This window comes from Fringilla coelebs (assembly GCF_963513975.1).
Source record: "Fringilla coelebs genome assembly, chromosome: 1".
Lineage (NCBI taxonomy): Eukaryota > Metazoa > Chordata > Aves > Passeriformes > Fringillidae > Fringilla > Fringilla coelebs.
In genome coordinates, this window is record NC_140028.1 from 54141849 (window position 1) to 54156135 (window position 14287).

The following is a 14287-nucleotide window of genomic DNA, read 5'->3' on the forward strand; positions in this document are numbered from 1 at the left end:
CATAGTGATTGAGGAGGACAGGGTAGATAATGGAGTCTGAAATGCTTGGACTGTACTTTTAGTTCCAGTAATGCTTAAAATTCTCAAAGTAACTCAATGGAACTCTCATTCTGTTATCTTCATACCAGGTTTTTTTGGTAGTACTTATTTTTTTAGGTAATGAAGGTTTTTCTTAATGATCCATTGCCACTAATTTTTTTTCCAGCAGACTTGAGGACTTTCAAGAATTAATTTATCAATTATATCTTGGGGTTTTTTGCTTAAATTATTAAAGGATTGAAATATAATACTTTGGTGTTTATATATTTCCTATATAATTTATGTCTGCAACTTAAACTTTTTTAAGTGCTATTCTAGACTGAGATGATCTTGTCCTATTAATTTCTTGCCAAGAGACACATATTATGTGCATGCTGAGTGACAAAACACATTATTTGATACAAGTTTATTTGGTCCCAGACTGGAATACTGTGTTTTGTCTCTGAATAATCATATATTATCTTGGGAAGGAGTTGGATATCTTTTGGGGATTTACTGATGGAGTCTAATTTCTTGTGTATAAGCTTCTACAAATTTTATGACAGTGTGCTTTGTTTAGGTCTGCTCTTGAGATTTGTTACAATGAAAACTGTTTCCACTAAACTTGTGTTCATCTAGAGACACAGTTTCTGCTAACTCTTTACACCAGGGATGCTTGAACAAAGATGTTTAGTATGCTGGTCTGTTATTTCTCTTTTAGAAAATTACCTGGAAATTGAGAATAAAGGGAATGAAAATCTGAAGTGGAAATTATCATCTTTTGCACCACCCTATATTAAAGTGAGTGAATGCTTGCATTGGGAGTTTTATGCAAATCCCTGGATTTTATTTTAACTTCTCTCTCCCTGCTGCCTCTCAAGGAAGAATGTATATTTGAGCATGACCTCAGTTACAAAGGTTTTTTTCCTCTGTCCATATCAGGGAAATGTTTTGCTCCTTTTTTTCATCCCTAATATGCTCCCTGACTATGAATCAATCAGTGCTCTGTGGTACAGTTTGTGCTTCACTTACTGCTTTACAGAGTTTGCTTGTGCTCATACAGTGTCATCATCTAGATTCTATTAAGTAATCAAGCATAAATGAAAGATAGGTGTCTCTTTTTGGCTGCAGAATGCCAGACCTGTCTTGTTCCAGACTTATGCTGCTGAAATTGCACTGTATGTGGTATCTGTGTAGAAATTTGAGTTAGGTCAAGGTTATTTTAATTACAGTGCTGTTGCCTGTGTCTAGATGTTGATATTTGTAAATGCTTGATAGTCTGAAATGCTGTGATGATTTTGGATTTTATGCTAGAATTATTATTATGCTCTGTTGTTGTGAAATGATGAAAAATGATTGTGTAGCCCCCTTGCCAGTACCTGTGGGACTGAGTATGTCATGTTCCAGCCAGTGCACCACCTCTGAACTGTAAGTCATTAGTAGTGGTGATTGGATTTGGTAGTTTCAGTCTTTATTAATTTGCTTTTAGGGAGTCAGTTTCAATTCTTTACTTAAAAGTACCTTAATTGGGTGTGTTTTCCTCAGTCTTCTGCAGGGGGGGTGTGTGTGTGGGTGTATTGTGTGGTTTCAGGCTATTTTTTTCCTTTCCCTTCAAATCTGACTCATCAGTTGATTTGCAGGGTGTGGATGGAAGTGGCTCTGTTTATAGGGTTCCTTACTCTGCTTTCGGATTTTCCCACGTTTCTGGTACCCTCGACGTTCACGGACAAGAAAAGGTAAACATTTATAAATATTCCAGGCATATTAGTGTATCTCAATTGCAAAATAAGATCTTAAATGAGAAATAAATGTTATTTGATAATGATAAAATGTTTTCAGTACTGGGCCCTGGAGTGTGTCAGATATTCTGCATCAGCTTAATTCAGCAGAGTTGATTCTAAGAATTCATGCAATCAAAGTAGTTTGATTTCAAAGTGGTGGTGTGTTTGTGTTCCTCTTTGGGGGCTTTTAAGGACAAATTATTTTAGAAGAGAAAATTATTTTAAATGTTTTGTAAAATTCCAGAAGAAAATGGCAAATAATCCTGGGTTGTTACAAAACTGGTGTAAGCACCTGATTCCCTTCCTTGAAGCATTCTTGATATACTTGTTCAGGGACAGCTGTAAAGTTGGTTTCATTGGACTTGCAATTTTATCTCCTGGCCAGTAGAGGGTTTCATAACCACAATTATAAAGCACATCCAAGGATAGACTGAATGGATTAGTAAGGGTCTTTCCTCCCTCATGTTCTCTCACAATGCTACTTCAGTTTTATCTTTTCATCTTCATTAACACCTATCTTTTCATTGTTATGGATAATTATTGTTTCCATAGAGATGCAATTTGTAATCTATTTACAAGAATAAAAAACCTATTCCTGTCAAGTTTCATAGTAATTTCATAATATTGCAAGCCATTATTTCGATTTAAACAATTGTATTTACCTTAGCAATCTTAGTTCAGGCCTATTTGAATAACATTTACATCACTGGCATGCCAGGCTGTAGGCTAGAGCTGATAAGGTACAGTGCTATCATGGCTGGCTGTTTTTCTGCAGTAGATATCATGATTGGCTAATTAGATATAGTTGTAGTGGTCTATTCTAATCTGCTGCTCTCTTTCTCTTCTTCCCTCAACCTCAGTTCTGAAAGTTTATTCCTGAATTTACCTGGTACAACACTATATGGAGATAAGCCTTTGTTACATAGGCGATCTTTAAGGATGATCAAATTCATAGGTTGCAAGTTGGTTTAAATTTTAGGCCTTCTAATAATTGTAGTGCAGTATACATACAGATTTGGAGCTGGAGGAGTTGAGTTGTTCACAGCTTATTTACCAGATGAAGGAAGTTTTTTCAGGTGCACATACTTCTCTTCCTCATCCCCTTTCTCTCCATTTTACTAACAGAAATAATTGTGCCATCTTAAAGCAGATTATCTGAACTCAAGTTTTGTTCAAAACTGCTTGCACAACATATTTCATCCATTTTTTCTGTTATCTCCATTATTATGGCAGAGGAGGACTAGCTAGTTGTATAGTTTTCTGCAAGATCACCTGTGTGTGCCATGTGTGTTCTGTCGTGTGTAAATTTTGTGCTGGCTGAACCATAACTGTGTACAGGTAAAATTGTGAAGATTCTGAAGATTATTAGTATTCTGCAAAATTTTCCTTTTTTTTTTTTTATTTTTTTGCAGGTTGCTGTAATTTTTTCACCTAGAGATAAAGGAGATTACTCCCAGTTCTGGGACCTTGAGTATTACTCAGTTGGAAATCCCAGTAGAAAACACAAATTAAAATTTCAGCTTTCTGGAAATGTGAGTATATAAAAGCTATAAACACTGTCTTGAGCACAAATTTTTGATAACATTTTGATTTTACTATACACTACTACCCTGCTAGTATTTTTGCTGGGTTAAATTGTATTTTTTTCTTTATGTTCCTCTTCCTTATGTGATAATGCATTATTTTTTGCCATTTATGATATAAAACTTCATTTAGCTCAAAGAGAGTAGAGACAAATTTACATTCTAGGGGAATTGTTTCTGTAGACAAAGATATTTCTATCAGGTTTTTTTGTTGTTTTTTTGCTTGCCAGCTTTATTTTTATAAATAAGTAGTGAAGTAATTGACCTTTGCTATAATACATAAGTCAATGCAGTTTTGGAATTTTCAAATATCCATCTTGGAAATGGATGTTTGTGTCTCTAATAAAACCTGCTTCAGTATTTTATCAGAGTAACAATGTAGGTGGGGATAATTGTGAAATTTATACATGGGAGCAACTGGTTTGAGCTTCCCTTTGCTAACTTTGTGTTGTTCCTCAGCTCAAACTTTATGGTAAGGCTTGGAAGAAGTGGGTTGGGAGTTGCAACTGGTTTTCTGTGCTCTCTCTCCTTACCTTGCTTTTTATCCCATCTGGACAAGAGGAATTTACCTAGGACAGAGGATTTATTATTATAAGCAAGAATTAATTGTAATGATCAGTTAAATAAGCTGAATGTGAAGAGCTTTGCACATTCAGTATGGCATGATTGCTATCTATGCTTTGCTGTTCCCTTCGGAAGGTTTGACTTATTCTTCTAAGAAGTCCACTCAAAGATTTGGGAACTTTCTTTGGAGTATTAAGCATGCTTCAGTAGTAGAAACTTTACTTATCCTTCTTGCTGAGGTACTTACATTTATTTTGTAGGTTCCTTGTTTTTTCCAAATTAATTGTGTTGAAAGAGTACTTGTAAAAAGGTTTATATTAAATAACTTCTGATTTTTGTTCTGTATAATGTTTGGATTTAGAGGGTTTTTTATTAAGTTTACATCAAATTCTTTGGTCTGATTTTCCTGAAAATGAGGAAAACATCTAAATCATTTGTCTTTTTAAAGCTAGTTGAAATGTGGAGAAGATTAATTCTTCAACAGAACTCTAGAGTTTTAAGGAAGTCTGTTCTTAAAACGTGACTAGTTGTCAGAGTTGTGTAGATCTTTGAGCAGCATGACTTGATATTAATGTGTTTGAACTACTGTGTCAGATTTGTTCTTGATTTTTTTCAGAGCTGTTAACAATTAGATCTTGATAGCATTTCTGCACATGGGAAAAAAGTTTGTAGAAAATACTTGAAATGCATATCACGATCATTTTCAGAAAGATTTGAAAAGGAAGTACTGTATTTATCAACTAGGTAGGGAACCATACATCTGTTCAGAAGAGGGATCAACACGGAACATTTAGGGTGTTGCAGCTTGTAGTTGAGAAGGCAAGACAAGTGAATCATAATCTGTTACCTTCTCAGGATCAAGAGTTAGGCAGTGTTACTAAAACTTTGAAAAGGACTTGGAATCTGGTGGCTTTGCTGAGGCAGGGGGCTACAGCTGTGGTTAATGTGACTTTTGATAGAGTGAAGTGGGAAGAGTAACTGACTGTCGTTCAGAGTGACTGAGTGATGTTTATTTACAGCACCACTTCAGAAGAAATGAAACATTTGAAAGAGCTCAGGAAGGAACTAAAAGAGCAACATTAAGTTAGGAAAATCAGTGGCACCTACCACTTTAGTCTTTTTCCTAACAAATTATTTGACAAAGTAATTTTGATTATGCTCTATATGTGTCTGCAGTCCTCACCATTGGAAACTCTAGTCAGGAGTTCAGATCATCATGTCCCCAAAACCAGTCAGAGAGACAGAAGGAAGGAGGGATTCTCTGTGTGCTCTGCAGCCCCAGCCTCTCAGTGCTGGTCATTCAAACTTAGTTTTCTCTTTTCCTGAGGAATATTTGTTCCTGCTGCTGGGAGTTGCTACTGAAGGCTTTTTGAAGATCATTGAGCTGAAAATGAGTATTGTGCACAGGAGTTTTGGACTGGTATTTGGGTCTAACTATTGGTCCCTTCTGGGTGAGCTAGCAAGCACCTGGCACAAGGCTGAGACAGCATCCAAGTCCTGACTGCTCCTTTAGTGTGTAGATAGTTGAGGGCTTTATAAAGAACCCCTGCTATTTTTCGAAGATACTACAAATGTTGAATGCATGCCATTTCTTAATTTACATGGTTTATGTACTTCAAAAAGTTAAGTAATGTGCATAAGTAACATTAAATAAGTTTGAAAGTATCAGCAGCACAGAGCTTCATCATCTTTGTGTATCTCAGAAGTGAGAAGAGGGAAAACCTTTTTAAACTCTGTGAGCAAAATAATTCCAATTTTCAAGCTATAGAAATTTCTGTGTTCCTGAGGTCTCTTTGGAACTGCAGCACTCAATTGTAACCATTTGGAGTGTTAATGTACTGCTCTCATTTGAAACAGCAGAAGTCAGTACTGGCTGTGGTAAAGCAAGCAGTATTTCAAGATGCCCTTATAAAGACTGGGGTAGCTTCTGGCCATTTTCTATAAATGTACCTTATTCTCATGCAGTCAAATGGCCTTTTGATAAATTAGAATTTGAATGATAACAGAGGCATGATGCCCACTGTTTTTCACTATGTGGAAAAATAAAAGCTCTTGAAACAAGACACATGTGCAAATCCCTTCTTGTCTTTATTAGGTTCTACTGGGGTTCATGGGTTATTTGCAACTGAAAAATATATTCTTTAAAATAAGATTAAGATTTTTTTTTATGGCTGCTGCTATTTCTGACAGACTGATTAGCAGCTCTTTCAATAGAAGAAATGAATGTCTAAAAGACAAGTTTGTCATAGCAGCTCTATTGAAGATGAATCTAATTTTTCCATCTTCCCTGCATCAGGGAATCAACTGCTTGTCTAAAACGTCAGCACCATTTCAAAAATTGACATAATGTTGTACAACCATAAGTGTAGGAGGTTCTTTTGGTTCTTTAACTTTGTTTAAGATGTTGTGACCCAAGGGGACTCCAAAGAATATCTGGCAAGATTCACTAAGCAACACAGAATTTGAAATTGGTTATTTGTCCAGTTATTCCCATTGGGTGATCTGGTCTTGTGTTAGAATACCCTAAATGGGGGTCTTGGTGATGGTGAATATTTCGGCCTAATTTCTGAATGCAGAAAATACCAAATAGTGCATTATCTGCTTCTGCCTCTCTGGAGAGGCCTTTCTTTGAGAAGGATGTATTGTTCATAGTACAAAATTATTACCAAGCTTTTTGCAGTTTTGAGAATTCAGATTATAATGATGATTTATGTCTTCCTTCTTTCTGAGCAGTTGTTTAGCCAGCTTGATTGTTCTTGAGGCATGTGGGCATAGTATCTGCTGAGGAAGTGAGGGGTTTTTTTGGCTTTTAGTAAAGTCTTGATTGCTTGCAGCCTTTTTGAGATTCCACCTGCACTCCTAGTTTGTTGTGAGCTGTCTTGTAATAAATAAGTATTCATAAAGCACAGAAGCCTGTTGACGTAGTCCTCCTAACTAATTGCTTCCATCTCAATGATCCAGACTCTCATGCTCCTGAAAGATTATTCTTTAAGTAAAAAGTCTTGGATTGGGTAAGGGGGACGACTTCCATTCCTGAATACTTAAATACTTTTGAACTTGAAGTTTACAGTCCTCTCTGGTTTTGCCAATAGAGTACTAAAGCAGAAAATGAAACACCAGTTGTGAAATCTTCTCCAAGTGCCCTTAAAAAACCTGAGCTCGCAGTTACACCAGAAAGGAAAGCTTACTTTGAAGAACTGCCAAAAAGAATAAGGTATGTGTTGCCAAAACCTGACAAGAGTGTGTATGCAGCTGGGCAAAAGGGAGTAGAACCCAATTCCACAACCAAAACCTTTTTTACCATTGGGACATCTGTGGGGTGGAACAGGCTTCACAGAGAGTCTGTGCAGTCTCTGTCTTCAAATGGTTTTGGGATTTAACTGGTCGGTTTGCTCTGACTTCACATCTCACCCTGACTGGAGCAAGAGGTTGAGCTACAGACCATCTGAGTATCTTCTGACCTGAATGATCCTATGATTCTATGTTAGAGTAAGCAGCTGTAAAAAACAGACTTGCCAAAACCTCTTAGTGGCTTTGTACTGTTCAATCTTCCATGCTTTTTGCTTTCAGCTGAGTTTCTAAGTTGTCTAACTATGATATGCTGTGGTGAATGAACTGGTATTGGCAGTAGAATTTTGTGTATGCTTTTTGCATATTTGCCTTTTGGACACCCCAATTTACTATGAAGTAATTTCTGAGAAAACCACAGTACTGCATGTCTTAACCTTGCTGTTCAGTCTTAAGTTAATTGTCAGTTATTTTGCTACGGGATGATGTGAATATGGCAGGAGAGTAAAACATTTGGTCAAACCTGCAATCTTTGATAAGACTCTAGGTCTCTGGTAAAGCCTGTGAGGGAAAAATTCAGACTGTGAAATTGCATATAAGTAAATTCCTATATATTTATGCCAGAGTGATGCTTTTGTTATTTTTTTTGGCTAAAATATCTTGCCTACAAAACTTAAGGTGAGAGAGTCAATGTTTTCTGGATCTTTCAATTTTTTCTCATTTATTCTCAGAAAATACACTTGTTACTTCAAGTATGCAATCAATATACACTGATCATACAGGTCAGAAATGTTAATATCTTAAATCCCTTTTTCAAATCAGACAAAAAGAGGTCATTCAAGGGGTATATGCACCAGAAGATGTCTACGTTTTTCCTCTAACCAGAGTTGGGGAAACATGCATGTTAAAGGTCCACTTGCGGAATAACTCCCGTGCAACACACATGGTAAGTCTGACAGACTTCATCTGAAATAGATCCTTGTGAGTCCTTTCGGTTGCTCATCTGCACTGGTTTTTTCTCTTTTACTCTTGACAAAGATTGCAATAGTACATGTCTTAGTTTGCTAGTACCAAAAAGCAGTATTTGAAGAATTTTGATGTGTAATTTTTAAATTTTGACTCACTGAATAACTGAGTGTATCTGAGTGTAATATATTAATAGTAAAGTATGGTAGATTATAGTTTGTTTGTATAGGTTTGTTATTATTCTGATTTGCTGATTTTAATTTTTTTAATTAATTCAAAATATTGAAGTAAGTTTTTTTTCTTTACTGTTCACAAATGTGGGCATTCTGTATTTTTAAACCCTGGGTCTGTGTAAAGATGTATTTGTAAATGACCTGATTTATCTTACACATGTCATAAATTGAATATGATGGGCTTAAATATAGTGCACTTTTAAGCATTTTGTATTAAATTACAGCTGAAATTTGTAAGTCCCAGGGAGCCTTTCTACATCAGGCACTTGAAATACTCTCTAAGGTGAGTAATGCATATGCTAACATTTTCTTCTAACAAAAAAATTAACCAAGTAATTCAGTAAGATAAATATCTTCTATATATGTACAGTGCTAAAATATACATATAAATATTCTGGATGCTTTTGTTTATGGTTACTGGTTGGGGGGAGAGTTGGGTTGTGAGGCTTTTTTGGTTGTTGTTGGGTTTTTTTTCCCTTGTTAAACTGTACTCTCTAATCTCTGTTCGAAACAGAATGAACCCACACAGTTATTTCTGCATCTGCCAATTTCTTCCCTGCAAATTGTTTCTAACAGTGCTGCTGCTTTTAATGTTAACCCTAATGCTTCATGTAACCATTTGGCATGCTGTGCACAATCAAGTCATTCCTTCCATTTATACTTTCTGCACAACAGACCAAGCAAATTGCCTTCATCATGCTTCTAATTTGACAAACCTGCAGAGCTGCATCAAAGATTCTCTGCAAACACAAGGTTTCAGCAGCCACTGGAATTGTCCGGTCATACCAACTATTTCAGCATTTTACCTGCATAAAAGAATTTTTTGAGTTAGTGATAGCAATCCCTGAAAATAAACCCAGTCATCTGTGGAGTTCATTACAAGTATGTGCCAGTAGTATTAGTCATCTCTTCAAGAAGTGCAGCATCTCACATGCTCATCTGCAGCAGTGGGATTGTCAGGAAGCAGAAATGCAACTGTTTCATTAGAAGTGGTACAGCATACATTCTCAGTGTTGAAACAGGTTCCCATGTTAAACACAGGGAAGCTAAGGCTATAGAGAGCAGAAATTGTGAGCAAATCGTAAATGGAGTTAGATATTCTGCCTCCTAATCTGCTCCACATTTATCACAGAGACAGGGCTGTGGTGGTGTTAGCCAGAGGTATTCAAGGTATTGTTAAGGCCACTTTTCAGTGCCAAGTGTTGTAATTCCTTGTAGGCTTGTGTTTGTGCTTCAATTTAAATGTCATTTTTTTATTAAAAATTTCACATAAGAAGGCACAGAAGGGTTTTTTTTTTTTGGGGTGGTGACCAGGATAACATCTATTCAAGTAAAGACAACTAGCTGGGTCTGTTTGAGGCTGTACAGCAGCACAGAAAAGACAGGATGACTTGATTTAGACAAAATCTTCCTTGACAAAAAAATAGTAACTTCACTGCAAGACTCTTTGATATTTCAAAAGTATTTTTGAGGAATGATGTAAAAACTATTTTGTATATTTTCTGCATGAGATTATGAACTCCTACTGCATTTATCTAAAGTAGACTTAACAAGTTTAAAAGTCAGTCTGCTTTTTTCCCCCTAGTTACTTTGTTAGTTTTTTCTTTGGTTGTAAATACCAGCTTTTCCTATTTAAAAAAAAAAAAATTTCTCTGAAGTCAACATAGTGCTCTCCTATTTATGAGCATAAAGCACAGAAGATTTGCTTGACTTGGATAGATGTTTTTTAAAAAAGTGTTAAAAGTGTTTTAAATGGCTTTTATTCGAGAATATCAATAAAGCCACTGGTAACTGTTTCCTTCTAAACTTGGGCATTTTAGGAAGTAATGTTCAAAACTAATTGGATGAGAAGATTCTTTGCAGGAATGTGGAATATTAGTCTGTAAATAAGAGCATAAGAGTAGAAAGTATCATCTACCTTGATGTTTTTGCCAAAAAATTGTAATGTACTAAACATGGTCTATTGGATGCTCTTAATTTTGAGGGCCAAATTTAAAAGTAATCCTGTGAAATCAAGTTTTAAATCTAGCTAAAGAAAGTGAAACTTTGTATCTAATATCAAGACTCTTCAGAATTTGGTGTAGTGGTTTTGCCAGTTCTTCAATTGGTTATGGAATCCCAAGTACCAGTACACAGCACTGCTGTGGAGTTCTGTCTGCAATTTACACCCAAAAGAGTTCTATTTATTGACAGACTAGAATTTTTTTTACTGCAAGGAGAATATTTTTAACAATATGACTCTTAAATGATAGAAAAATATGAATTAAGCATTAAAAAAGTGGCAAATTTCTGTTTCTGGAAGGACTACCAGCTTTAAGTAGGTTTTTGCCTACTTAAAGCTTGAAAACAAAAGTGTCCCAATTTTATTGTTTTCAGAAGCCATCTGATTACAGAATAGTATATTTTCCAGATACTGCTAAAAGGTAAAGCTGTTTGTTGAGTTGTTCCCTTCACTAATTATTGTTGTTTCCAGTAGCCACCCTTCTGGGTGTCAGTGGTCACTGTTCATTGATGAACCATCTGGTTACTATGGCTTAAACTGGGCTAACTGCCCGTACTCTTCTTTTTCAACTTGTTGCAGTGTTGTGTTTTGAGGATTAGAGGATTAGTTTGTCTGTGAATCAGGCTTCAGACATGCCTGATTTTTAAGAAATACCACTTGACACTGGTGCAACAACCTGTAAAGGCCGTCCACTATTCAGAGACTAACTGAGGTGCAGGCATAATGGAAAGTTTGAAATAAAAGGGGTATTTTAAGAGAAAAAGAGTTAACTGCAGCAGAATTCTACTTGTCCTGAATCTATAGTTTTTGATTACTGTACTTGAGAAAAGTCTTCCAGGTTGCTTAATTTCTGAGAACATTTATGTTATGGGGTAGCCCAAAGAGCTGTTACATCTGGAGTCTAAACTTTCCAGTCTTGTAGCTGAGAAAATGAAATGGAAGCAAGTGTGATCAGTCTTATCTCAGTTGTGAGAATTATAAAACAGACTACATAATGTCTGACTTACTCTGCTTTTAGGGAAGAACAGTAATGTGTTTAGCAGCCACCCAATGGACACCTGAATTTAGAGTTCAAGAGGAATTTAATATGGCTGTCATTTGCTAAAAAACTGCTCTGCCTCAGTACCATTGAGGCTATATGGTACATATTCTGGAAATTAAAATTTGACAGCCAGATGTGGCCATCTTTTTGAAAGAGCAATACCTAACTTATTGTTAAGTTTTTGATAAAGTGTGGGTATGGTAATGTTGTTCTTTTTGAGTAAGTGTTACGTAATGTATCAGGGAGTATACATATATTATTTTGGAGATGATACAGACTTCTGCATCTCTTCAGGCTTTCTACTGAATTTACTGTTACTTCTGTAAATTCTCAGGTGGCCTAGTTAAATGCAGCTTCACACTCTATTCCTACTATAGTTTATGTTTTCTAACATAATGCAAGTTACAGATTAAATAGTCATACTGATGTCCTTTACTTTAAAAAAATTGATTTTTTTTAAAATGAGCTGAATAAATATCTTCAGCCTGTAAATCATAGATGGTTAAAAAGACACTGCCAGATTTGTTATACAACACTTGGCAGTCGAGTATGAGACATGAAACTGATTCAGTTATATTCCTTTGGTGCACTGTTGGATGTACAGTTAGTACTTTATTATTGTATTCACCTGATGGAAAAAATACAGTACCATCCCAGTCTTTATTCTAAATGTGTGTACTCTTATTTGACTGACCAGGACATTGGTAGAAAAAAAAATCTGCTGTGGTTACTTCAGCACTAAGGATGATACTAGCAAATGAGAATTGTGTGTAAGGCAGGTATTATGATTTCAGATGTGGGTAAAGGATAGAGTAGAAGGGTAAAATCACAGACTGATTATGATAACTTGAATTAGTGTAGAGAAAAGGAGTACGAGAAGAGAAGAAGTAGGAGAAAGAAGCACATTCCAGAGGACTTAGGACGATAATATACACTCTTAAGGAAAGGAAATTGAAGGAATAGTAAAAGCAAACAAAACTGTCTTTTCTGTTTCTATTAAGTGGCAATGTTCATAATTCCTTATTTCAGTTTGTGCCTGTTACTGCCACCTGTTTCAGTGCTGGATGTTTCTATTGGATGCCATGGAATCCAATGGACTGCCACTCAGAATTTTCAGCTATTGCTTTTACAGCTTTATATTTTCAAGCACTTCAGTCTAGGCTTTTGGCAATTAACCATTACATTTGGTATGTCTTTATGTAATCCAAATAGAAGAAGAATTATGTAAAAACGGTGTAAAATTTCTAAAATGCTGTTTGAGGACGGACGTACTGATTTACAATAATTCAGCAAAATATTTCTTAATGTGGAGGCAATTAGAAGTAATAGAATTTAGTAGCTTCAGATGCATGGATTTCAGAAAAGAGTTGGAAATTTTAGTGTACTTGTGTGATGTTTGAAGGGGAGAAATGTAGTAATTTTGCTCTAAGTAAAGTTTATGCACTGTCAATACTGCCAAGAGGCAGACCAAGCTTACCAAGGTAAACTAGGAGCAATAAAGTACTGTATTACTTTGTATAATCAGAAGGAAAAAATGACCTTGAAGATCAAAGTCCTTCAGAAGAAAAATAGATACTCAAATCTGTAAAACTAAACGTGATGATCTGGTGCACATCCAGTTTACCATTGTGGTGAAAATCCAAACTAGACGAGAATTTGCCTGTCAGGTAGTATTTACTTGTTTATTAACAGTTTTTATGCCCACAATTGCCTTTTTAGATCCTGTCATTACATTGCTGTGCCAGTCCAGTTCAAGCCAAAGGTGGAAGGAATGTTTGAAGATGTCTTCGTCGTGCTGACAAGCAAATATGGCCCAATTAATATTCGGCTATATGGTAAAGCTATTGCAAAAAAATAGAACAGTTTTTTATCTGTTTATAAGAATTTATAACAGTTAATATAATTTAAAATATTAAAAGATTTGCTACTACATTTCCATACTAATGTCCTACTTGTTTTGCCCTGTGATGCTGCTTTGATGAAAAGTCTTCTGTAAGATAAATTATGGTGCTTGTTTCACAAATCTGTTTTTATAGTATAAACATTGACAAATAACATTGTATGTTGTAAAGTTGCCATTTTATAATTTATGTTTCTGCACTTTTAAAGGAAATGGAAGTTTTGTATTTTTACATTTATTAGAAATAGCTAGATACTGATATATTTTATTTTAAACATTGTAAATTCAGAAACAAAAATACAAATAAAATATTTGTAAACAGTTGATTCTACCTGATTTCTGTCTGTTTTAGAGGATTCTTTGCTGTAGGTAAGGGGTCAAGCTGCCTTCTCTTAGACAATGCTAAATTTTTGGGGGAGCTGTGAGGGAACAGGGGTAGGCATTGCAGTCCAGAAGCTGACCTGTTAATATCACATTTCCATGAGGTAATGCTGGCATCTGACAATCAGCCCCCACCTTTTTACACAGTTCAGTGGCAGGCATAAGCATTGTTTTTAACAGTGGGAAAACAATGTAAATTTTGACACGACAATAGTGCCTTCAGCCCTCCAGACTGATGCATCTTACCCAGTATTTCTGCCTCTGAAAGTCACACAGAAATGATGTTACTTGGAGAAATGATGTAAGCCTGGCTGCTTAGTGGTTCAATTCCATTTCCTCAGTATCTGCCACCAGATGAATAAGGATGGGAGGTAGAATCCCACCTATGCCTTTTCTTTGCATTTATTGGCCTGTTTGTGAATTCACCTGTTCACATTTTTTAACCCTTTTGACACAGTTTCCACATATCCATGTGTTAGCAAACTCTAAAAGTTCACTGTCTATTCTTTTATAAAATTTGTTTTTTTCT

The 14287-nt window shown here is 35.7% G+C and overlaps 1 protein-coding gene across 1 annotated transcript in view; it reads left to right on the forward strand.

The window, feature by feature from the left end:
• CEP192 (centrosomal protein 192) overlaps positions 1–13537 on the forward strand; it is a gene marked incomplete at its 5' end in the record, with an annotated part of 56078 nt that extends 42541 nt beyond the window's left edge. Inside the window, 7 exons of the mRNA XM_084204697.1 lie at positions 740–819; positions 1659–1754; positions 3212–3331; positions 7039–7160; positions 8057–8180; positions 8658–8716; positions 13197–13537. Of these exons, the coding sequence (XP_084060823.1) occupies positions 740–819; positions 1659–1754; positions 3212–3331; positions 7039–7160; positions 8057–8180; positions 8658–8716; positions 13197–13335 (740 nt within the window). The 3' untranslated portion in view covers positions 13336–13537. The remainder of the gene's footprint in view (positions 1–739; positions 820–1658; positions 1755–3211; positions 3332–7038; positions 7161–8056; positions 8181–8657; positions 8717–13196) is intronic.
• Between the last annotated feature and the right edge of the window lie 750 nt (positions 13538–14287).